Source organism: Scyliorhinus torazame, chromosome 11, assembly GCF_047496885.1.
Source record: "Scyliorhinus torazame isolate Kashiwa2021f chromosome 11, sScyTor2.1, whole genome shotgun sequence".
Taxonomy (NCBI): domain Eukaryota; kingdom Metazoa; phylum Chordata; class Chondrichthyes; order Carcharhiniformes; family Scyliorhinidae; genus Scyliorhinus; species Scyliorhinus torazame.
The window spans coordinates 216,021,932-216,047,349 of NC_092717.1; the positions used below are offsets into that span (position 1 = coordinate 216,021,932).

A 25,418-nucleotide genomic window follows, 5' to 3' on the forward strand; every position below is an offset into this window, starting at 1 on the left:
GGACTGTGGGAGGAAACCGGAGCACCCGGAGGAAACCCACGCACACACAGGGAGGATGTGCAGACTCCGCACAGACAGTGACCCAAGCTGGAATCGAACCTGGGGCCCTGGAGCTGTGAAGCAATTGTGCTACCCATTGTGCTACCATGCTGCCCCTTTGATCTTGAGCTACTCCCATTCCTTCTGGTGTGCGGGCAGCCACTGGAACTCCGTAGTCTTCTTCACCAGGTGGCGAAGAGCCGTTGTGTGGAAGCTAGGTTGGGAATAAACTTCCCCAGGAAGTTGACCATCCCGAGAAAGCGTAGCACTGCCTTCTTGTCTGCCGGCTGCGGCATGGCTGTAATAGCTGTCACTTTGTCTGCATCCGGATGCACCCCTGACCGGGATATGTGGTCCCCCAGAAACTTTAGCTCAGTTTGGCCAAAAGAACACTTGGCTCGGTTGAGGCGCAGGCCGTGTTCTCGTATCCGAGCAAAGACGCGCTGGAGATGACTGATGTGCTCCTGTGGTGTGGTGGAACAGATGATGACGTCGTCAACATAGACGCGCACCCCTTCGATACCCTCCATCATCTGTTCCATGATGCGATGAAACACCTCGGATGCCGAGATGATGCCAAACGGCATTCTATTGTAGCAGTATCTGCCAAAGGGAGTGTTGAAGGTGCACAGCTTCCTGCTGGACTGATCCAGCTGAATCTGCCAAAAACCCTTTGAGGCATCAAGCTTGGTAAAGATTTTAGGCCGGGCCATCTCGCTCATGTTCTCTTCTCGTTTGGGTATGGGGTAGTGTTCCCTCATGATGTTATTGTTCAGGTCTTTCGGGTCGATGCAGATCCGGAGTTCGCCGGAGGGCTTTTTTACGCACACCATGGAGCTGACCCATGGCGTGGGCACCGTGACACGGGAGAGCACTCCTTGGTCCTGGAGATCCTGCAGCTGCTGCTTGAGGCGGTCCTTGAGTGGTGCTGGGACTGTACGAGGTGCGTGAATGACCGGGGTGGCTTCCTGTTTGAGCCGTATTCTGTAAGTGTAGGGCAGTGTGCCCATGCCCTCGAAAGCCTGCTGGTTGTGGGCGAGGAGTGAGTGGAGCTGTGCCCTAAAGTCTGCATCCGGGAAATCAGACATGCCTTCTGGAGACAGAGTGTGTACGCGCTGAACGAGGTGGAGGATCTTGCACGCCTGTGCGCCTAGCAGGGAGTCCTTCGAGGATCCAACTATCTCAAAGGACAGTGTGGCTGTGTATGAATTGTGTGCAACCTCAAGCTGGCAGGACCCCATGGCCGGGATAACATTACCGTTGTAATCGACCAACTGACAGCGGGATGGCCGAATCGGTGGTCTGACCTTCAAGGTGTGGAAGGCTGACCATGCTATGAGATTAGCGGAGGCACCAGTGTCTAAACGGAATGTGATTGGTGATCGGTTGACCGTTAGGGTGGCACACCATTCATCACCCAGATTAACACTGTGCACTGGCATCGGCTGGTGGGTCCTACTTGGGGACATCCGATTTCTGTCAATTACCGCAACGTGGAAGGCTTCCCGGTCGTCGGTATCACCGGTCTGTACGTCGTCAGGGTATGACTTGGTGATGGAGGCTGAATGGCCTGCACGGCCCTGCGAGGCTGTCGGAATTGGGGAGCGTTGGCAGGTTGAGCTGCTCGACAGCAGGCAGCGTAGTGGCCCATCTTGCCACAGCAGAGGCATTGTCGATTTTTTGCTGGACATTGCCGCTTTAAATGTGCGGATCCACAGTTGCCGCACGTCGTGACATCATGGCGTTCATTGCGCCACCGCGCATGCACAGTTCGGTCCTGCATAGAGCACGCCTGCGCATCACGTCCCTCTGTTTCGGCGTCTCTTTTGGCGCGTACAAGCGCAGGAGGCCACGGAAAGCGCGCGAAATGGCCACCCTCGTCCGGGTCGCGGGCCGGGAGGAACTCGATCGACTGGACCCGCTCGGCCTCGTAGGACCCCTGCCGTGCCGATTCGGCCGCCTGGAATTGGGAGTACCGGCTGGTCGCGTTTTCATGGAGGACGCAGGTTTCGATGGTGGTGGCTAGGGTGAGGCTCTTGATTTTGAGGAGCTGCTGGCGTAGGGTGCCCGAGGTGACACCAAAAACTATCTGGTCCCGAATCATGGAATCGCAGGTGGCCTCATAGCCGCAGGACTGCGCGAGGATACGGAGGTGTGTCAGAAAAGATTGAAAAGGCTCATCCTTACCCTGCAGGCGCTGATGGAAGAGGTACCTCTCGAAACTCTCATTCACCTCGACGCTGAAGTATTGCTCAAGTTTTAGAAGGACCGTCTTGTACTTCGTCTTGTCCTCACCTTCCGCGAACACCAGGGAGTTGTAGATGTGGATGGTGTGTTGCCCTGCCGTGGAGAGGAGGAGAGCGATCTTCCTGGTGTCCGATGCATTCTCCCTGTCTGTGGCTTCCAGGAAGAGTTGGAAGCGCTGTTTAAACAGCTTCCAGTTGACGCCGAGGTTTCCAGCGATTTGGAGCGGCTGCGGCGGGCTGATGGTGTCCATGGCGCAGGATGGCGGATCTCTGAAGATGTGCAGGTAGGTCTTACAGTTGCTGGGTTCCAATCCTGGTACTATGTCGTGTTGGGTGTTCCGCTATACAAACGAACCAACACGGTTGTAGATGGTACAACTCTGTTTTATTACTCTTGATAACAACATCTGTTAACTCATGGTTGTGGTTCGTACTTTACCCGTTAACCTGTGGACCCAGCCCTAACACTATCTTAGAGAGGCACTCAGCACATGGTGTATGTCTGAGTGGCACGCAGTGAGCTCTGTGCTCTGAGCTATCTCCTGCTGGAATGAGCGGGAACTGTGGTGTTCCCTGTTTTATAATGCGTGTGCTTTCACTGGTGATTGGCTGTGATGTTGCGTGTGTGATGATTGGTCCGTTGATCTGTCCATCAGTGTGCGTGTGTGATTGCACCATGATATGTTTATATGAATATCATGACACCTATTTTATTTTAAATTTAAAGTACCCAGTTCTTTTTTTCTAATTAAGGGGAAATTTAGCATGGCCAATCCACCTACGCTGCACATCTTTGGGTTGTGGGGGTGAGACCCACGAAAACACGGGGAGAATGTACAAATTCCACATTGACCCGGGGCTGGGATCAAACCCGGGTCCTCGGTGGTGTGAGGTAGCAGTGCTAACCACTGAACCACCATGCTGCCCGTTTCCCTGGTTAACCTATTCCCCTTAATATATTTATATAATATATTTATAGAATATCTTTGGGTTCTCCTTAATCTTATTCGCAAGTCCTTTTTCATGCCTCTTTTTTGTTCTTTTAACTGTTTTCTTAAGTTCCTTCCTTGCACTTCCAGCACGGTAGCACAAGTGGATAGCACTGTGGCTTCACAGCGCCAGGGTCCCAGGTTTGATTCCACACTGGGTCACTGCCTGTGTGAAGTCTGTTCGTTCTCCCCTTGTCTGCGTAGGTTTCCTCCTGATGCTCCGGCTTCCCACCACAGTCCAAAGATGTGCAGGTTTGGTGGATTGGCCATGATAAATTGCCCTTAGTGACCCAAAAAAGGTTAGAAGGGGTTAATGGGTTACGGGGATAGGGTGGAAGGGAGGGCTTAAGTGGCTCAATGCAGACTCGATGGGCCGAATGGCCTCCTTCTGCACTGTATGTTCTATGTTCTTATTCCTCCAGGGCCACAGTTGAATTTCTCCCTTTGGACTTGCCAAAAGCCTTTCTGAAATGAAATGAAAATTGCTTATTGTCACAAGTAGGCTTCAAATGAAGTTACTGTGAAAAACCCCTAGTCGCCACATTCCGGCGCCTGTTCGGGGAGGCTGTTACAGGAATCGAACCGTGCTGCTGGCCTGCCTTGGTCTGTTTTCAAAGCCAGCGATTTAGCCCTGTGCTAAACAGCCCCTCTTTCTCTTTCTCCTTATCCAATCCTGGATTGTTCTCAACATCCAGGGATCCCTAAACCAATTGCTCCTAGGGGCTGGTTTAGTATAATGGGCTAAACAGCTGACTTGCAATGCAGAACAAGGCCAGCAGCGCAGGTTCAATTCCCGTACCAGCCTCCCCGAACAGCCGCCGGAATGTGGCGACTAGGGGCGTTTCACAATAACTTCATTGAAGCCTACTTGTGACAATAAGATATTGTTATTATTATTATATTTCTCCCTATAGGCAACATGTTGGACCTGTAATCTCACTTGAGTGCATTGGAAAAGTTGACTCGAGAGGAAAAAAGGCACAAATGAGGGTTTCAGCAACACATAAGCTGAGACATGGGCAAAGTTGGGCAATGTTCCAGAGATGGACATCTCAGTGAAAATATGCAATATTTTTGTGTTTTCATGATTATTAATAAAGACTCTGATAATCTGTTTAAGTTTTCTTTTTCGGCACAGCGGAAATTTTTAGCCCGAATGGGAACATGTCAGTTGACAAAGGAGCATTTTTCAATGGAACTAGATGTGTAAAAATAATTACTTGCGGCAATGCGTTGTAGAATTGAAACAAAATAAATTTGTATTTATATAGCCCTTTGTCATATCATGAAGTCATTCCAAATCATTTCATAACCAAGTGGATAGTACATACAAATATACTGTTGCATAGTATATATAAATGATTTGGAGGAAAATGTAACTGGTCTGATTAGTAAGTTTGTGGACGACACAAAGGTTTGTGGAATTGCAGGTAGTGATGAGGACTGTCGGAGGATACAGCAGGATATAATCGGTTGGAGGCTTGGGCAGAGAGATGGCAGATGGAGTTTAATCCGGACAAATGCGAGGTAATGCATTTTGGAAGGTCTAATACAGGTGGGAAATATACAGTAAATGGCAGAACCCTTAAGAGTATTCACAGGCAGAGAGATCTGGGCGTACAAGTCCACAGGTCACTGAAAGTGGCAACGCAGATGGAGAAGGTAGTTAAGAAGGCATACGGCATGCTTGCCTTCACCGGCCGGAGTATTGGGGTATAAAAATTGGCAAGTCATGTTGCAGTTGTATAGAACCTTCAGCCACGCTTGGAATATAGTGTTCAATTCTGGATGCCACAACACCAAAAGGAGGTGGAGGCTTTGGAAAGGGTACAGAAGAGGTTTACCAGGATGTTGCCTGGTATGGAAGCAATTAGCAATGAGGAGAGGTTGGATAAATGTGGTTTGTTCACACTGGAATGATGGAGGTTGAGGGGCAACCTGATTGCTGTCTACAAAATTATGAAGGACATGGACAGAGTGGATAGTCAGAAGCTTTTTTCCCAGGGTGGAAGAGTCAACTACTAGGGGGAATAGTTTTAAGGTGCGATGGGCAAAGTTTAGAGGAGATGTGCAAGGGAGATTTTTTACACACAGGATAGTGGGTGCCTGGAACTTGCTGCCGGAGGAGGTGGTGGAAGCAGGTACGATTATGAAGTTTAAGGGACGTCTTGTCAAATACATGAATAGGATGGGATTAGAGGAATACGGAACTTGGAAGTGGAGAAGGTTTTTGGTTAGACAGGCAGCATGGCCAATGCAGGCTTGGAAGGCCGAAGGGCCTGTTCCGTTGCTGTACATTTCTTTGTTCTTCGTTCTTGTTCAATGAATCACAAGAAGAAAAACGCGATCAAATATTTTTAAAAATTCATTTAAGGGATGTGGGCATCGCTGATTAATATTGTTAATAATAATCTATATTTTCACAAGTAGGCTTACATTAACACTGCAGGAAGTTACTGTGATAAGCCCCTAGTCGCCACATTCCGGCGTCTGTTCTAGTACACTGAGTACACTAGGGGACTGGTTTAACACAGTGGGCTAAACAGCTGGCTTGTAATGCAGAACAATGCCAGCAGCCTTCTGGCCTCCCAGAACAGGCGCCGGAATGTGGCGCCTAGGGGCTTTTCACAGTAACTTAATTGAAGCCTACTTGTGACAATAAGCGATTATTATTATTATTATTACTGAAGGATAATTTAAAATGTCCAGATCACTGAACAAGCACGTATTTCGGGACTTGTGGGAGGAACACCGGAGCACCCGGAGAAAACCCACACAAACACAGGGAGAACGTGCAAACTCCGCACAGACAGTGACCCAAGCCAGGAATCGAACCTGGGACCCTGGCGTTGTGAAGCAACAGTGCAAACCACTGTGCTACCATGCCACCCATTCCATCATAACCTCCCTCCCCTTGTATTCTATGCCTCGGTTAATAAAGGCAAGTATCCCATTTTTCATTTTAGCCATCCTATCTAACTGTCCTCCTGTCTTCAGGGACCTATGGATATGGCCTACCAAGGTCGCTCTGATCCTCTGTAGTTCCTAGGGTCCTACCATTAATTGTTTATTCCCTTGCCTTGTTTGAAGATTCTTTACGCAGCGTGAAACCAGAGGCTGAGCATGTGCTGTGTAAAACCTGACATTCCACAGGCCCCACTTTCCTGGAACAACACAAAGAATCTGCTGCTTTCCAGATACCTTCATTTCCCCTCATCAGTTTAATGCCACAAACAGGAAGGTCCAGTTTTCTCCTGGAGTTTGAGAGAAATCAGCTTTCAAAATGATGCAGAGTTTCAGCCAGTGAGAGAGATCTGGGCTCAGTCCCGACCCTCATTCAATCCGATTGGTTGGAGGACCAGCTGCTTCCGCTCAGCCCTCCCCTTCCTCCTATTGGTCCGGAGTTGCCGTCAATCACTCCCCGGGCATGGTGAGCTGGAGCATGTGCAGGACCGAGAGTAGCTCAGGTTGAGGCGGTCGTTTGGGTGAATCGTGAGGGAGAAATGGAGCCGGTTGGTGGGTAGGGAGGCTCCATAAACACCCCGTGCAGGCTCCAAACTCCAAATACGAATCTTGGATATGTTATTTGAACCAGCGAAATCTGCTCAGGCTTTTCCCCGAGACAGGACGGGATTAACCGCCGCCATCTTTTTGTGTCATCGCTGTTCGTCAGCGGTGGCGGGATTGAATGTTTGTGGAAGAGGTAGCAATCAAGTGGGCTGCTTTCTCCTGGATAGTGTCAAGCTTAAGTGTTGTTGGAAATGATAACCCAATTCCACTCCTCTTGCAGGAAACAGAAGGAAGGGGCAGATGAGGACAGTAGGAGGTCCTGCCACCATATCAATATTGGAAGAGGGCACTGAGAGAGAAGACTTGCACTGTCCAAGATGTCTGTGCTGAAGGTCAGGGACAGTGGGGTGTTTGAGCACCTTCCTTAGCATTCTCACTCACACCGTTGCACAGGCACAGGGCAACCTGCTGGTGGTTACTCTTACCGTTACTTGTTAACCCTTATCACAGTTCTGTGTTTTTAAGTCCATTAGATACCTCAGTTATTGCAGTCACATAGACTACAAGGGAGAATTGGCACCCATTCTTACACTTCCAAGCATTAATAGAATGAGCGCCCCTCCTCCGAGCACAATGCGTTTGAAGAATCCACAGTGGGTGATTTTGCAAGTACAAATCAGCATGAAATCAGCTCACTGGAAGGCCAGCTCATGTCCTCGCTCTGCTGAAGAGGACAGTGGATACAAACTTTAGAATCATAGGCCATTCAGCCCATCGATTCTGCACTGATCCTCCAAAGGTGCACGCTACCTTGGTCACTCTCCCACCCTATCCTCATAATCCCACCTAGCCTGCACATCATTGGATACCAAGGGGCAATTAAGCATGGCCAATCCACCTAACCTGCACATCTTTGGACTGTGGGAAGAAACCAGAGGAAATGCTTGCAAACATGGGGAGAATGTGCAAGCTCCACACATTCACCCAAGGCCAGAATTGAACCCATTTCTGGTGCTGTGAGGCAGCTGTGCCACCATGCTGCCCTTTAGATGCTCAGAATGTAAAATGAAGTTCTGAGCACCAACAAATGTATCAGATGACTGAACTGCCTTCCAGGATGTTTCCAGAACACGTAGAGGTATCCACTACCAACTTATCATGGCTTTCAAAGCATGACAGCAACACTGTCCATGGAGAGTGTGGACATCTGAATAGAAACTGCAGCCACACAGACCCTGCAGAGGTCTGTGCCACGAATGGCAGCTCCCTGTGATGCTCATACTGTGGCCATACAAACTCTGAGCTCTACCATCATCATTGCCTTGGTTAGACTGGCTTGCCAAACAGGATGGTGTTTGGATAAGATCGCCAGCTTCCCACAGCCTTCGCTCCGCGGATTAACACGAGACCTGTGTCAGAACCTGGAGGCGGGGCAGTCATGCAATTTGAAAAGATGGAGCACATCTGAACCCGCACAACCCCTTCAAGCAATTCCTGGCCTTGGTGACGGAAGCCACTGGGGCCGGATTGCCCTACCCAATCCTAGGCCATCCTCAACCAGCTTCCCGGGAGTGGAACCTGGGCTCCAAAAGCAATATTGAGGCCTCAGCTTGAAGGTTAAGCTTCAAATTCTACAAGCATCTCCACTAAGCTCCATCAACCATTGCAGTGACAATCATCAGCAATTACAGCAACCTTTTAAAATCGACTTATCTATTCATTTCAGTTGACTAAGCAGGGGCTGCAATCAGTGATTGACGTTGCCTGAAAGTTTATACTTGGCTGGTCAAAGTAGATAAGGAGTTCAATATCTGAGAGTAACCCCTCCATTCTTCTGAAAGGCTGGGAGATTGTTCTGCACAGGATGTGACAGCCACTTAACAAACGTTCAAAACATATGACGTCAGCCAATGATTGTGGGAACATGGCAAGTGAAGCAAAAACTTGATACGATGACTCATCACCCCACTTATAATTTTTTACAATGTATTTAAGCACTTTGATGTGACTTCACTTCAATTGATAAAGCAGCAAAGCTACTGGGAGTTCTCTGGCTGTCAGGTTGAAAGTTTCCGCAAATAGACGATTGTCATTGAGAGTATTCGGTGAAAGAGCTGGACTGAGTCTACAAAATAGGAGTTTACTTCAAATTACAAAACAAAATTTTACAGCACAGCGACAGCCCATTTAGCCCAACAAGTTGATACTCCATATAAGCCCTCACTCCTTCTCATCCTTTCGGTGTATCATTATGCCCCCCACCCCCACCTCACCGTGTACTTATTTAGCTTCCATGTTTATTTTTTAATATGCTTTTTGTCTATCGTCAAACACTCATGTGAAATATTAAATCAAAACGTTCATTCATGGGAGTGCCATCCCCCCTAGAGATAGCTTAAACATAAGGTAAAGTCACCATAGTCCCCAGGTGACCAGAGGCCACTTTCCCCTTTGTGGGGAGAACTGAATGGTGGTGATTTAACCTGAGGATCACCACACCTCAGGCAAGGCACAAGGTGGGGCTCTCATGAATAACCTCAGCTGGTAGAGGAATTGAACACTTGCTGCTGGACTTGTTCTGCATCACAAACCAGCTGTCTAGCCCACTGAGCTAAACCGACCCTGCAAAGCAGCCTATGGTTATCTGGAACTATGGCGACTTTGCCTGCCTAAAAATAAACACTGCACATATATATTTTCTACCTATCCATAGCTTTTTCTAGTAAAATCACATTGGCATGATCTTCCCAAAAGGGAACAAAGTCCCCTAGGGAGCGCATTTAGCCACGTGCTTCCCGGCACACGCAGTGCCTTGAAACACATCACTATTCAACGCGACTCACGTTGAATGAGGGGCCTGAACGGTGAATACGCGGCCAAGGCCGCACATAGTCCCATTTTTTACAATGGGGAGCTCCGCTCGCTGGAAATCCCATTGTAGCGAGAGATTGGGATGCCATTTTTAAATGGCGTCCCTATCTTCGAGACCCCCCAAAAAATTGCCGACCTCCCCCCCCCCCCCCCACCCTGCTGCCCAACACCCACCCGGGCAACCCTGGTCCGATCACACTTACACAGAAAATGCACCTTGGCAGTGCCAACCTGGTACCCTGGCAATACCCATGCCAGCTGGCAGTGTCTCCTGGGCATCTTGGCATTGCCAGGTTGGCACAGCCAGGGTGTCCAGGTGGCACCAGCAGTACCACGATGCCACCCTGCCCAAAGGGCATGTAGCTGGGGGCCTCCAATCCCTTTGGAGACCCCCACAAGTGCTGTTCTGTCGGTCCCCTTTTGTGGGGATCAGTGCAGAACAGCGATCATCGAGGTTTCTGAGGTACCTCAGGAATCTGCACATTGGCTTACTGCCATGCTCTAATATGCAGATATGCCAAAAAATGATCCGCCCATTCTGGGTTGGATTCACCTCTCAACGTCTCGCGAGATCGCATTAAATCTCGCGAGGTGTTGCGAGCCGGGTAAATCCCAGGAGCGGTGTCTCCGGCTTTCAACGACCACTGGCACAGCATGGCTATCGTATCACGCCCATTGTTTTCTACATGACACGGGTGACCACCGTTTAAAAGTACTTCATTGGCTGTGAAGTGCGTTGGGTGAGGTTGAGGTTGTGAAAGGCGCTATATAAATGCAAGTCTTCCTTTTCAAGTTTTTCTTTCCCTAACAGGAGAACTTGCATCCAATATGTCTTACTTCCTAAATTGTCTAAAACCTTAGAATTTTTGGTTCTCTGAGCAAGGAATTTTCCCTCAAAGTCAATGCGTAATGATAGTGAAACAAGTCCAAATATGTCTTCTAAAATATTTGAAGTAAATTGTTCCTAATACTATACCCATACTTGCAGCTTTCACCATGATCGTTCTCTGTACCTGCTATTGTAATTTTATTTAATATTATTTAAATGCTAGATTTTAACTTTTGTTTTGTGTTTTAATTATTTACATGTAAGTGTTTTTCTTCCATGTTTGACTGTCCCTAATCTGACGATTCAGAACCACTTGACTCCAGGCTTCTCTTCACTGATGCTTGAGTTTCCCTATCATTGAGGATGGGGATATTTGTGGGGCCTTCTCCTTCAGTTAGTTTTTTAATTGTCCACTACCATTCAAGACAGGATGTGGCAGGACCACAGAGCTTAGATATAATCCATTGGTTGTGAGATTGCTTAGTTCTGTCTATTGAACGCTCCTTTTGCTGTTTGGCACACAGGTAGTCCTGTGTTGTAGCTTCACCAGGTTGACGCCTCAATTGTAGGCATTCTCTGTGCTGCTCCTGGCAAGCTCTCCTGCACTCTTCATTAAACCAGGGTTTATCCCCGGCTTGGTGGTAATGGTAGAGTGGGGGATATGCTGGGCCATGAGGTTACAGATTGTGGTTGTATACAATTCTGCTGCTGCTGATTATCCACAGAGCCTAATGGATACCCAGCCTTCAGTTGAGATCTGTTTGAAATCTATCTCATTTAGCACAGCAATAGTGCCACCCAACACTTTGTAATCCAGAATGGCAGTGAAGTGAACTATGACACCCTGATAAATCCAGCCCTTGCGCCTGTCTTCCCAAAAGAGGACGACAATACAGAAATTGTAGTTAAGGGGGAGGAGCGGGGAATATTAGATGTGATAAAGTAAATCAGAAATATCAACCTTGATAATGTTGGCTGTTTGGGGGTTAGAAGTGGAAATAATTAAATGCCTCCTCAGAAATTCTATGTAGCTTTTGGTGGAAAGTAAACGTTTCTATCTCTGCACAGCCTTCCCGTAGTTTTGCGTGACGTCACAGGGACCTTTCATGTTATGACTACACGTTCATTCATACGCACTGTCAGAGTCACATGTACACGCAGCCATGTACAAAAACAAATCACTGAACTCCTATAAACAATTCTCAGAATCCAATTAGGAATGAAACAGTCTGATACATTTTTTAATATGATTTAAAATAGCAATCAACACTTGAAAATGCGCCAAATTTTTAAAAGGTCGATGGTGGCTCAAAACATACAGGCAAGGTACAACCCATAAACACCACAGCTCTTCATTGGCTATGGATTGGCACTCAGAGCACAGTCACTTCCAGGAATTTCTCTTTCCATGTTAAAGATATTCCGATCCCTGTTGGTGTTATAACTGGATGGGAAGGTCCAAGAATATAACCCTGGCTCAAAAGACAGTAACTTCTACTTTTTTTATAAAACCTGGAGGAACAAAGTCACAGGGCTGCTAATTAACAAGAAAAAGAATTATTAAACGTGAAATAATTGGATCATGATACTCTCCTCTCCCCTCCCCCCCCCCCACTTAGCTTACCAAATACACAATTTTAATATTAACACCCATTGCAAAGTACATCTTAAGCCAGTCATTTTCAAACTCAGGGCCGCGGCCCCTTGGGGGGGCGTGTCGCAGGCGGGTGTCGGAAGGTCACGGAGTGATTGGTCACGGCACCCCAATTGCAGGACGAAGTGCCCAACGTCCACAAGCAGTTTACAAGAATGCCAGCCCTCCCGCGCATGTGTGCTCCCTCAACCGGATCCAGCAGTGCGCCAGTCCGGAGCCGAGCGGGGAAGATCGCCTCCTCTTGACATCATTACCCCTGAAGCCTGCTTTTCCACTTTAACTCTGGTTACTGCAACTGTCTCTTTAGGTCAGAACACTTTGTTTACTTTTCCCTTGAATTTTCCTGGACAATACCTTGGTCTCTGTTCTCTTAACTTCGGCCTTCTTCAGACATTCTTTATGTCCCAGTTCCCTGGTTATCTGGGCTCTATCTTTGGAAGCCTGCCTCTTTGCAACCCCCTTGTTCTCTCCAGTCTTTCTTCTGGCAGAGTTGAGCGATTTTCACTCACCAGTGACCTGCCTCCAACTGCAATATGCTGAGTTAAAACTAAACTCAAAAAAACCCTTCTATCTTAAAAGGTCCTCAATTGCTAAGAAAACATTGCTCCTTCTGCCAACCTGTTTACTCTTCATGCCATAACACTGTCTAAGCACAATAGAGACCCAGTTGAAATTGAAACCAACACATACAAGCACCGTTATCCAGCATAAATCTTCCAGGCACAGAAACATTGGACGCGACCTAACAGCCACACCACACTTGCCTCAGGGTGCGGGCAGTAAATCTCGGGAGAGGCCTCTCGCAAGGTTTACCCTGTGATGTTCTCTATTGAGTCCCTCAAGATGGCTAAAAGTCATAGTGCTGACAAAGAACATCAAGCTATGTATTTCAAACAAAGCTTGTTTCTTTATACTACTTTAATATGATTCGCACACCTTACTAAGTAATAACTAAGAAAATAACAGTATTAAACCTATGCCATAGAAATCTATAATATCTAACTATTCTGTCTAATATCTCTGTAATACAATGAACAACCTACCTCAACCTGCCACTAACACCTCCCAGGAGTCACAGGATATTTCTATGACTACTCTGTGATGCCATCTAGTGTTGAGATACATGAACATCATCTTGTTAACCCTTTACACTCCCTACATTATACATATCACTACATACCCGACTCATTACGCCTCGTGAGTTCTAACGGGATCTCGCGAAGCATCGCGATCTGAATCCCACCCACAATGGGCGGGACCCAGATTTGCATTTTCAAGTGTGCTGTCAGGCTCTCACAAGAGTTACCCAAGGCAAGGACCTATTCCCGTGCCTCGGAGACCCCAAGCGAGTGCTGTTTAGCACTGGTCTCCACCAACATGGGCCAGGCATACCAGGACTTGAAGGGGAGGGGGGTCGCCCAGGCAATCGCGAGCCCCTAGTCCGTACCAGTGGAGCTCGTTAGTACAGGAAATGGAACTAAGTGCAGCCTGGCTCCTTGCCCAGGCCCAGAAATGAAGCAGAGTCCTGTTTAATACCGAGCTAAACACACTCAACACAGGATTCTGTTTCATTTCCGTTAAATTGTGCCCATTAAATTAAACCCGCTTAAAACTATACCTTCTTATGTTTACCAATACAAATATAAATCTTTTTTAAAAACCTTTGTTTTCCTAACAAATGACAGATTTTACAATACAATGCAAGCACTTATTAAGAATTTCATCCATTCATTAATCAATGAGAAATTGTGCTGGATGGGCTGACTTGCATGTCTGGTATTCCTGGTATATGAACCACTCCTGTGAAGCTCCGTGCATGGGAAATTGCAATTTACAGTTCAGCATGTCTGTTACATTGAAACCAATGGACCCAGTGCTACGCAGGTGAGTCCTGTCCAGAGTGTGTATCCAGCACCAAGTGGCGCGATGAGTAATTAACTATTATGGGCAGCACCTCCAGTGTTTCGCAGGTTTGTTAAGATAACAACGTCGCTCATATTCTGCACTCTCTTACAGTAAGAATGTTCAATCACTGATAATAGCATTGGCAGAATTCAGCTTGTTTTCTGAGTTGTTTAAAGTAGAGCAAAGTCTTCATTGAAAATAGTTTAGCAAACCTTTACCTGTTCAGACACGAGGAAACACAGAAGAATCAGCCATTCCTGTTTGGCAGAGCCCTCACATCTAAGTGGCATGATGATGTATTTTAATAAAGTGCTGCAGATGTTATTGAACAAGGGCAGCACGGTAGCGCAGTGGTAGGGCAGCACAGTAGCACAGTGGCTAGCACAGTTGCTTCACAGCTCCAGGGTCCCAGGTTCAATTCCCGGCTTGGGTCACTGTCTGTGTGGAGTCTGCACGTTCTCCCCGTGTGTGCATGGGTTTCCTCCGGGTGCTCCGGTTTCCTCCCACAGTCCAAAGATGTGCGGGTTAGGGGAATTGACCATGCTAAATTGCCCTTGGTATCCCAAAAAAGGTCAGGTGGGGTTACTGGGTTACAGGGATAGGGTAGAGGCATGGGCTTGAGTAGGGTTCTCTTTCCAAGGGCCGTTGCAGACTCGATGGGCCGAATGGCCTCCTTCAGCACTGTAAATTCTATGAGAAGGCATTGCAGCACATCTACTTTCAGCAGAATGTTGGCCATTTCATATTTTTTGTAGCATTTTGTTTTCCTTGTGTTGACACGATGCTGGGCCAATGTCTGAGTAGAAGACCTCATAAACCAGTTGAATCTTATTCCAGGGTTCCACCCCACTCCACCTCGCAGCGCAGAATGGACATACTGCAGTGGTTGGGCTCCTCCTGAGTAAATCCACCTCCCAGCTGCATCTCAAAGACAACAGAGGGCGCACCTGCCTGCACCTGGCTACAGCCAATGGTCACATTGAGATGGCGCGAGCACTGCTTGGCCAAGGGGCTGAGATCAACGTCACAGACAAGGTGGGTGATAAGGAGCAAGAAATGCTACCCTTCGATATTCTTTGCCTTTGTGACTTAGTTTTATTTTCTGCTGACTTCAGAATCCATCCCAGTGTAAAATGGACAACTGATTTGCCATCACCTAATTTTCATGGTGATAAGATTTAACATTAGGCACCTCCAATCTGCTCCTTGAGCTCTGTTCCCCGGCAACTGCAAACCCCAGTATACGATCCATTGTACATTGTGGTGTTCAGTAGGACGAGAAGTCGACCTACCTAGTGTGTTCCCTTCATTTTCATTTTGTCCCTTGGTGATTCAGTGATAAGAGAATTGAATTGAAGAGTTTGGTTTTGAACCGAAGAGCAGCAAGCACATTGTGTAGTGTTTCAATGGACCTTTGCGAGACAATGGTTTCCAATAGCAATTCTGTGCCAAGCAAAGTCAGAACATTGATCGTGATAAAGAGAGTGCACTGACACACTGTTCCCTATGGCTAGAAATGTAGGGACAAGAGTAGGCCATTCAGCCCCTTGAGCCTATCCTGCTATTCAATGAGATCATGGCTGATCTGTGGTCTAACTCGAAATATCGGCCTTTGGCCCACATCCCTTAATATCTTTGCTTCACAAAAATCTATCTCAGATTTAAAATTAACAACTGATCGAGCTTCAACTGCTGTTTGTGGGAGAGAGTTCCAAACCTCTACCACCCTTTGAGTGAAGAAGTTCTTCCTAACATCTCTCCTGAACGGTCTGGTCCTAATTTTTAGCCTACGCCCCCTAGTTTTAGAATCTCTAACCTGTGGAAATCGTTTATCTATATCTACCCTATCTTTCCTTGTTAATATCTTGAATATTTCAATCAGATCACCCCGTAACCTTCTAAATTCTAGCAAAAACAAGCTTAATCTGTGTAATTTCTCCTTGTAACCTAACCCCTGTAGTCCAGGTTTCATCTTTGTAAACCTGCATTGCACTCCCTCCAAGGCCAAAATATCTTTCCTAAGGTGTGGTGCCCTGAACTGCTCACAGTGACTCCAAGTGGTGTCTAACCAGGGTTTTGTACAGCTGCAGCAATCTTTATACTCCAATCCTCTAAATATAAAGGCTAACATTCCATTCGCCTTTTTGATTATTTTCTGCACTTATTCATGGCATTTTAAGGATCTATGCACCTGAATCCCAAGTCTCTTTGATCATCCACTGTACCCAACCTCCATTTAGAAAGTACTCTGCTCTATACTTTTTTGGTCCAAAATGCTTACATTAAATTCCATCTGCCATAATTTTGCCCATTCTCTTAGTCTGTCAGTATCTCCTTGCAATTTTCTGCAATCATCTAGGCTGCCTACAATGCCACCTCACTTTTTATTATCTGCAAATTTGGATATATGATTATCTATGCCATCATCCAAGTCATTAATGAATAATGTGAATATTTGAGGTCCCAAAACAGACCACTGTGGTACATCACTAGTCACCTCCTGCTAATTAGAGTAATTACCCATTATTCCCACTCTATGTCACCTGCCACTCAACAGAGTTCCTAACCTGTCAATAATATGCCCTCAACTCCGTGGGCTTCCACCTTAGTTAACAGTCTCTTATGTGGGACTTTATCAAATGCCTTCTGGAATCCATGTAAATAGCATCCATAGACATTCCCCTGTTCACTATCGTAGTCACCTCTTCAAAAAATTCAGTAAGATTAATCAGGCATGACCTTCCCTTTATGAATCCATGCTGGCTCTCCCTGATCAACCAAATTTTTCCGAGGTGTTCAGTTACCCCATCCCAACTCCAGCAATTTTCCCACCACAGATGTTAGGCTAACTAGTCTGTAATTCCCTGGTTTCCCCCTTTCACCCTTCTTAAAAGGCGGAGGGACATGTGCAATTTTCCAATCCTCCTGAATCTAGAGAACTCTGAAAGATTATAGTTAAGGCAGTTACAATGTGCTCCCCTACTTCCTTTAACACCTTAAGCTGGAAACCATCGGGTCCTGGGGATTTGTCACTCTTTAGTTCCATTGATTTCCTAGTTACTGAATGTTGTACTTACGTTAATTGCATTACGTCCCTGTTCTCTATCCACTATTATTTTTTTGTGGACTTCCAGCAAGTTATCCTCCTTTTCAACTGTAAATACTAAGGCAAAGTAATTGTTCAACATGTCTGCCATTTCCCCATTATCACAGACATTTGTTTTGGGCCAGGGTTTAGAAACTCAAAAGTAAATAATGAAGTCCACCTGACCTACAACCTTTTTGTGAATTTGGCTAGGGTGAGCATAAAACCTACCATTCAGGTGTTATTCATCAGTCTTCCCAGACACTTTAATCAAAACAAGCTTTATTCTAAGAACTTAGTTAACATTTATATAACACATAGCAAGAATTTGTATCAATTACAAACATAAATACACCACCCAGCTGCAGTAATCTATCTATAACACTTAATGAATTCCCGCTTAACTGTTCCAATTCAAATACAAAATCCCATAAACAAAAGCCCCCTTTCAAGGGCGTGACCCAGTACTCTGCATTCTCACTTGAATAAGATTCGCTTTCCCTGAGATTCTGACCCCGTCTCACAAGCAGGTTTAAACCCTTCTGATAGGCAAACTACATCTTTTAAGTTGCAAAGCAGGTAGCTATAATCAATGTTTTTTTTGCTGGAACAGATATTTAAATTGAAAATAGAGAGAGACAGACCAAAACACTTATTTTCTCTGTCTGTAGTCCACAGCAGTCAAAACTGAAAGAGAAAGTAAAACAGACCTCACAGCCCAGCTCCACCCACAAAATGACATCACTGAAACCACGTGAAAAGCCAAATACATTTCTTAAAGAGTCAGTTCCATGACACAATGTCTCCGTTTTCCCTCTTTCCCAACAGTCAGAGAAAAGTCGACCGTACAAAGTGGGGGATAGAGGGGGAGGGCAACATTGAGCTAGAAAAAGAAAATGATCACAATGTTTAATTCAATTGACTATTTTCACTCCTCTGTTCAGAATGGTTGGACTCCACTGCACTTTGCAGCCAAGTCTGGTTACCTGGATACAGTACAGTTCCTGGTGGAAAGCGGAGCTTCTCCCAAGTTGGAATGTAAGGAAGGAAAGACTCCTATTCAGTATGCAGCAGCTGATCATCACCAAGAGGTGGTCAGCTTTTTAATCCGAAAGAACAACATCACCTTTAAACTAACAGAGGATCGCAAGGTAGGTGGTTGAAGTGCAAAACTGTGGACAGCACCTCTGTTGAATCAATGCAGACAGCATGCTACCATTTATAACACATTCAGCACAATGAATTTTTCATAGACTATTTCCTGACCTCATTGCAGCCTTGGTTCAAACATGGACAAAAAAGCTGAATGCTAGAGGTGAGGTGAGAGTGACTGCCCTTGACATCAAGGCAGCATTTGTATGGCATCAAGGATCCCTAGCAAAACACGAGTCTGGGGGGGTATCGCTCCACCGGTAGGAATCATACCTGACACAAAGGAAGATGGGTGTGATGGTTCGAGGTTAATCATCTCAGCCCCAGGACATCAGTACAGAAGTTCCTCAGGGTAGTGTCCCAGGCCCAACCATCTTCAGCTGCTTCATCAATTACCTCCCTTCCATCATAACGTCAGAAGTGGGGATGTTTGCAGATGACTGCACAATGTTCAGCACCATTTGCAACTCCTCAGATCATGAAGCATCCTACAAATTCAGCAAGACATGGACAATATCCAGGCTTGGGCTGACAAGTGACAAGTTATATTCGTGTCACACAAGTGCCAGGTAATGACCATCTCCTACAAGAGAGGATCTAATCACCGCCCATTGACATTCAATGGCATTACCATTGCTGACTACCCCCCCAATCAACATCATGGGAGTTACCATTGACCAGAACTGAACTGGACTAGCCATATTAATACTGTGGTTACCAGGGCAGGTCAAGGCTAGCAATCCTAAGGCAAGTACCTCATCTCCTGATCCTCAAAGCCTGTCCATCATCTACAAGGCACAAGTCAGGAGTGCAATGGAATACTCTCCACTTGCCTGGATGAATGCAGCGCCAACAACACTCAAGAAGCTCGACACCATCCAGGACAAAGCAACTAGCTTGATGCTCCCCCATCCACAAACATTCAAACCCTCCACCACCGACCAACAGTGGCAACCATGTGTACCATCTCAATCACCCCAAGTCAATCACAACCCTTACTTGGAGGTATATCACCGTTCCTTCACTGTCACTGGGGCAACATCCTGGAACACCCTCCCTAACAGCATAATGTGTGTACCTAAACCTCAAGGACTGCAGCGGTTCAAGAACTCACCACCACCTTCTGAAGGGCAACTAGGGATGGGCAATAAATGCTGGCCGAAACAGCGACACCCACATCCCATAAATTAATTTAATTACTTTTTTAAAGAATAGCACAAGAGGAGGCCAGTCCAGCCATCAGGCCACCATTGAAAGAGCTAGCCAATTAGTCGCAATGCCCTGCTTCCACCCCCAGCCCCCCCCAATAACCTGCAAAGATTTCCCCTTCAAGTATTTACCCAGTTATCTTGCTGCCACCACCCTTATAGGCATTGGTAATATCGATCAAGATATATTGTTTACATGGCCAAATATGAGTGAATAAAAAATTCATATTGATGTAATTCACATGAATAGACATCGATATAAGAAATAAGGTACCTGACAGAATCAATAAACAACCTTGTTTATTAACTTTTATTTGCATGGTTCAGTGCACCTGTTTGATCTTTCTAATTAGTGTAATATTTTTGCTATTTATAATTGGAACCTGTAACGTCAAGAGACTTAGGGCAGGTGTCATAATCCCCACGAGGCCCATGGGGAAACCATAATTGACCTCCCTGGGACTCTGGCAATACAAGCTTCCGAGGTACTGGGCGGAAGCCCACCCAGCTGGGGCTCGGAAAACTGAGCATAAAAACCGGCCCGAGCAGGGACCTTTGGTTGACCCAACGGGGACTGTGATTGTAGATAGTTACTGCCATGGGCAGACTTTATTTTAGTTAAATAAATCTTTTGTCACTCCTAACGCTGGCTTCCTGGTCATTAAAGCAGAATTTTCCGTTTGGGAGAATAAGTTCTCCCGTGGAGTAGAATCACTCCTACTCTGGGCCAACGTTAGGAGCGGCGCCCAGGAGCAATTTCCTCTCTCTTGCCATGAAAGGAGAGTCCCCAGGATTCTGAAATCCCCCTATCAGGCCGCCATTTTGAGCGGGCAGCCCAATACTGATGTCCGGCAACTGGCACTCCTCCCCACTACAATGCAAATCCTGTCCCCTTGCCCCCTGCATCCCAATGATAAGTAGGGGCATTCCGCTCCCCAACCAGGGGGACATGCTGGGATTCTCCCCCCCATCCCTCCACAGCACACGCATGAGGACAATCTGACCCCCCACCAGACCCACATCAGAACCTCCCCCCTCAAACCCCCCATCAGACCCCATATCCGAGACTCCCCATAGAAGAAACCCTGTCACTTGAAGTAATCTGAGATCCAGTGGTTCAGTGGTAAATAATGGCCTAAAACTTACAGTGAAGTTGGAGAACCCGTGCAAAGCAGCCTTTTGGACTAATTGCTGTTTGAATCCAGCTCTTTAGGGGCAGCATATGTCTCTTAGCAGCGTGTATGGATACACTTAGTACTCACCACACAAGAGATTTAACAAGATCTCACAAAGAGCAGGGAGTATAGGGTATCTGAAAGTTTCTGCTCTGTAGCTCACTATGCCATGACAAGCTGCAACAGTTTGTGACTTCATATAGTTTTGGTGTGCTTGGTATGTTGAATCCCACCCTCATGCTACCTCGCCTCAGAATTCAGTCGTCCCAGTGGCAAATGGAATGGTCATTTGTTGTTTGTTATTGAGAAAATGTCATTGATCAGCTGCTGTCCAGTTAACTCAGGTCTTTGCTATCTTCCCTTCTTTCCCATCCCAGGCTTGCCAACTGTTACATTCAATCACACAATTCCAAGGTAGAACTTCCTCCCTCCTCCACCGACGAACAGTGGCAGCCGTGTGTACCATCTACAAGATGCACTGCAATAACTCATCAAGGTTCCTTAGGCAGCACCTTCCAAACCCACGACCACTACCATTTGGAAGGACAACTGTAGCAAATACCTGGGAACACCACCACCTGGAGGTTCCCCTCCAACCTGACTTGGAAATATATTGCCGTTCCTTCACTGTTGCTGGGTCAAAATCCTGGAACTCTCTTCCTAACAGCACTGTTGACCTACCTACACCTCCTGGACTGCAGTGGTTCAAGAAGGCAGCTCATCACCACCTTCTCAAGGGCAGCGAGGAGTGGGCAATATCTGCTGGCCTAGTCAGCGATGCCCAAAGCCCTTGAGTGAATTTTTAAAAATTCTGGAGAAACTTTGATACACAGAGTGTGGTTAGTATGTGGAAGTGACCAAGGATTGGTGGGAGGCAGATAGCATTGGTTCAACTAGGAGGAAGCTGGATAAACAGATGAGGGAGAAAAGCACAGAGGGACATTAGGTAAAGTAGGGTGTGGCTTTGTAGCCTTGTAGCCCATCAGAATAACTAACACAACCTTTGTATATTTTGTTACAGTTTATCTTTGACCTCATGGTCTGTGGAAAGCTCAATCGAAACAAGGTCATTGAAGAGTTTGTACTGCACTCAGCTGCCCCCATGGACACTGCCATCAAGCTCTCACGTGCTTTTGGCATCACAGCTCTGAAGGAAAAAGAAAGGTCGATGGAGCTGCTGGAAGCGGCCAAGTACTGCGAAAACATGGCGGCCGAACTCCTCACCGTGGCGTCGGGTTGCCGGAGCGCCGGATTCCTTCTCCGTGCCGTGGATCACCGTGGCACAACAATGCTGGATGCTTTAATAGAATGTGAGCAGAAGGATGTGGTGGCTCACCCAGCTGTTCAGAAGTACCTGACCGATGTCTGGTACGGCAACTTGAAGTGGGCCCACTGGAAAATAGTCCTTTTGTTCTTTACCTTCCTGGTTTGCCCTCCTATCTGGCTGATGTTCTCCCTTCCGCTTAAGCACCGGTTCAACAGAATTCCGATTATGAAATTCATGAGCCATTTGGTTTCTCACATCTTTCTCCTGGTGTTATTTATATTAACCATAGTCTATCCCCCACTTAGCCCAATATATGAAGGGCGGATGCTGCCCGGCTGGAATGAATGGCTCCTGCTCGCTTGGCTTTCAGGAATGCTGGTCTCGGAACTGACCCACCCCGGGGAGAGAACGGGACTGGCCTGGATACGGGTCTTCATCCTGGGATTTTCAGCCATTGCCGTCTTCTGTCACCTGCTGGCCTTTGCTTTCCGGGATCATGACCGGCTGCACTGCTTCTTTGCTCGGAACATTTTCCTCGCAGTGGCCATGACGCTTTGCTTTGTTCAGTTTTTGGAGTTCCTCACGTTCCACCACCTCTTCGGCCCCTGGGCTGTCATCATCCGAGACCTGATGAAGGACCTCGCCAGGTTTGCAGTCATTCTGGCCCTGTTTCATGTAGCCTTTACCATGCAACTTTCAGCTGTTTACCAGCCTGTGTACCCCGTGCTGTTGGTCAACCCATCTGCTGGCAATAGTTCGGGTTCGGAAGAGGATTATTACAATATTCAAGACCCTTTGGATATTACTGTCCTCCTTTTCTTTGCTCTGTTCGGTATGGTGGATCCAGACACTTTGCCTCCATTGTATCGGACACCTACTTTTACCCAATTCATTGTCAAGTTTGTGTTTGGAATGTACCTTGTCATGACCCTGATTGTTCTGATTAACTTGCTAATCGCCATGATGAGTGACACCTACCAGCGGATCCAGGCGCAGTCAGACACCGAGTGGAAGTTTGGGAGGGCCATGTTGATCCGTGACATGATCAGAAAATCAGGGACTCCTTCGCCATTCAACCTGTGCACCAATCTTTTCTACTACATTAAGATGCTGTGCAAACATAGGGGTAAGTCAATGACTCTTGCTGAGTGGAATACATCACGAACTGGTCCTACCTACGTGAACCAGGTTCCCTGCTCCTGATCATTCCCGTAGGCCTGGGATAGAGAGAGGGAATATCATCGAGGTTACCTGCCCTTTCTAAATGATGTTCTGGTCATGATCTCAAAAGACACTTAATGTGATGCATTCCATAGTATTATAAGGAGCAATGTTAAAACCTTTGCCTTTCCTTTTCCCATTATCCACCAGAACAAGTGATATTTAAATATTTCCCCAGTGTGAAGTCCCAGCTTACACTCACCCCTTCACTGACCTTTGCACTCTCAGCAGTATTGTTGCTCTATTTTCCTACTGCTTTTCACCTTGAGGAAATGCTAGACCCCACGCTCACCCACAGACCCCAGACCCTTTTCTCCCTGCCTAAGCCACCATTACCCCCAGTCCTGAACACCTTGTCTCCCTCTCTCCTCCCACCAAAGTCCCAATCTCTATTCCTCCATTCTGTCCCCATATTCGTCGATCTTCTTCTCAACCCTCCCAGGCGAATCCTCTTACACCCGACATCAATCTCCCCACTCCATGCTCTAATCCCCCGACCTAGTCATAAAATCATAGAATCATAGAATTTACAGTGCAGAAGGAGGCCATTCGACCCATCGAGTCTGCACCAGCCCCTGGAAAGAGCACCCTACCTAAGCCCACACCTCCACCCTACCCCTGTAACCCAGTAGCCCCACCTAACCTTTTTGGACACTAAGGGCAATTTAGTGTGGCCAATCCACCTAACCTGCACATCTTTGGACTGTGGGAGGAAACCGGAGCACCCGGAGGAAACCCACGCAGACACGAGTAAAAAGTGCAAACTGTGCACAGACAGTGACCCAAGCCGGGAGTCGAACCTGGGACCCCGGAGCTGTGAAGCAACTGTGCTAACCACTGTGCTATCATGCTGCCTTATGTCCTTACTCTTCCTCTTGTGCACTCATCCAAGCCCCACTCCCAGCTCCCATCCCAGACTCTTAGTCTGCAGACTAGCCCTACCTACCTCTCAACTCCAGCCCCCCCCCTCACTCAAGCTCCAATTCCCCATGTTCTTGAGTCCCCAGTCTTCCTCTCCCCCACCTTATCACCAGAAATAACCTCATTAAACCTGATTACACCAAAAGCACTCGATATTCTTCAACAAGGCTGGCACCAGTGAGGTGACATCAGTGAGCTGGAGGTAGTTTCTCTACGATGGTAGGCAGAGAGGGCTAGGCACTGGCAAGAAACTTAAAACCCTCCACGTCACTTGGTGTGTGGGCTGTAGTAGCAGGAAATCCTTCCAGGCTGCAAGCAGTTGTAGCCGGGAGAACCCTCCTCCTTTCCGGGATACCCCTAGGGCGCAATCTAACGGCAATCTGTCTAAGTGTCATTTGCGGTGGGTTTTGCTGGGAGTTTCCCGCCAGCTCTGTTGTCTAGTTCCCCACAGCTATCTAACCACAATTTAGTCACTTTTTGGGGCCCTGATCAAGCTCAGACTTAGAATTATTTGCATCACTGGGAGCTAAACCCGCGGGCCAGACTGGCTCCACAGAGATCGGCCACCATTTTGAAAGGGTGCCCCAATCTCTAAAAGGGCTTGATGGTCACCCCCACCCTTGGGCAATGAATGGCACTCCCACACACATGGGCATTAATCTCCCCAAGTGATGACACCCCATTATGGGGTTGTTCAAGCCCTCTCCTTTTCAGGCCTTCCATGCCCCCTTTTGGGCCCCTCCTTCCAGGACCCCGATTCACCCTCCCCAACTTTCCAGAAGACCCTTCATACTCATCCTGCACCTCCCCACCCTTCATACCCCCCCTCCCCTCTCCATCATGGGCATGGCTCCCCCAGGCCGTGAGCCTTGGCACTGCCACCCTGGCACCTTGGAATTGCTCCTGCCGGCTTTGCAGTGCCACACGTGCACCTTGGCAGTGCTGGGTGGCAGTGCCAAGGCGCCCACATTCCAGGGGGAAGGGCCAGGGGACCACCCTGCCCTGACCACCCAGAAGCCTCCGATAGTACGGGGGACAGCCCTGCTGCTGTTTAGCCTGGTCCATCTTTGTGTGGGCCAGTACTAAGCAGCGCCCGGCTGGGGACCCGCTGGGGAGGCCGTTAGACGTTGGGAACCGATAGATCCCTGGTGAGGAGACCTAACTGGGTTTAAAACCGACTTCGACGCGCAAGGCTTGGTCACGCCCATTGTGGGATGGATCCTGATCGCGACACCTCACAAGATCTGAGTAGATCTCGCGAGGCATGCTGGCTGCCGCGAAGCCTGCAGAAGGCTTCTCCTGGCATCTACCAGCCACGTCGTGCTCCCATTTGACACAGCAGGTAG

General features: G+C 47.4%; 1 protein-coding gene across 4 annotated transcripts in view; it reads left to right on the forward strand.

Annotated features, from left to right (window-relative positions):
* Positions 1–25,418, forward strand: part of trpn1 (transient receptor potential cation channel, subfamily N, member 1) — a 466,288-nt gene that overhangs the window by 393,168 nt on the left and 47,702 nt on the right. For all 4 annotated transcript variants that reach the window (XM_072468296.1, XM_072468298.1, XM_072468299.1 and 1 more), the window contains 3 exons: positions 14,881–15,078; positions 18,073–18,279; positions 21,685–23,056. In XM_072468296.1, the coding sequence (XP_072324397.1) occupies positions 14,881–15,078; positions 18,073–18,279; positions 21,685–23,056 (1,777 nt within the window). The remainder of the gene's footprint in view (positions 1–14,880; positions 15,079–18,072; positions 18,280–21,684; positions 23,057–25,418) is intronic.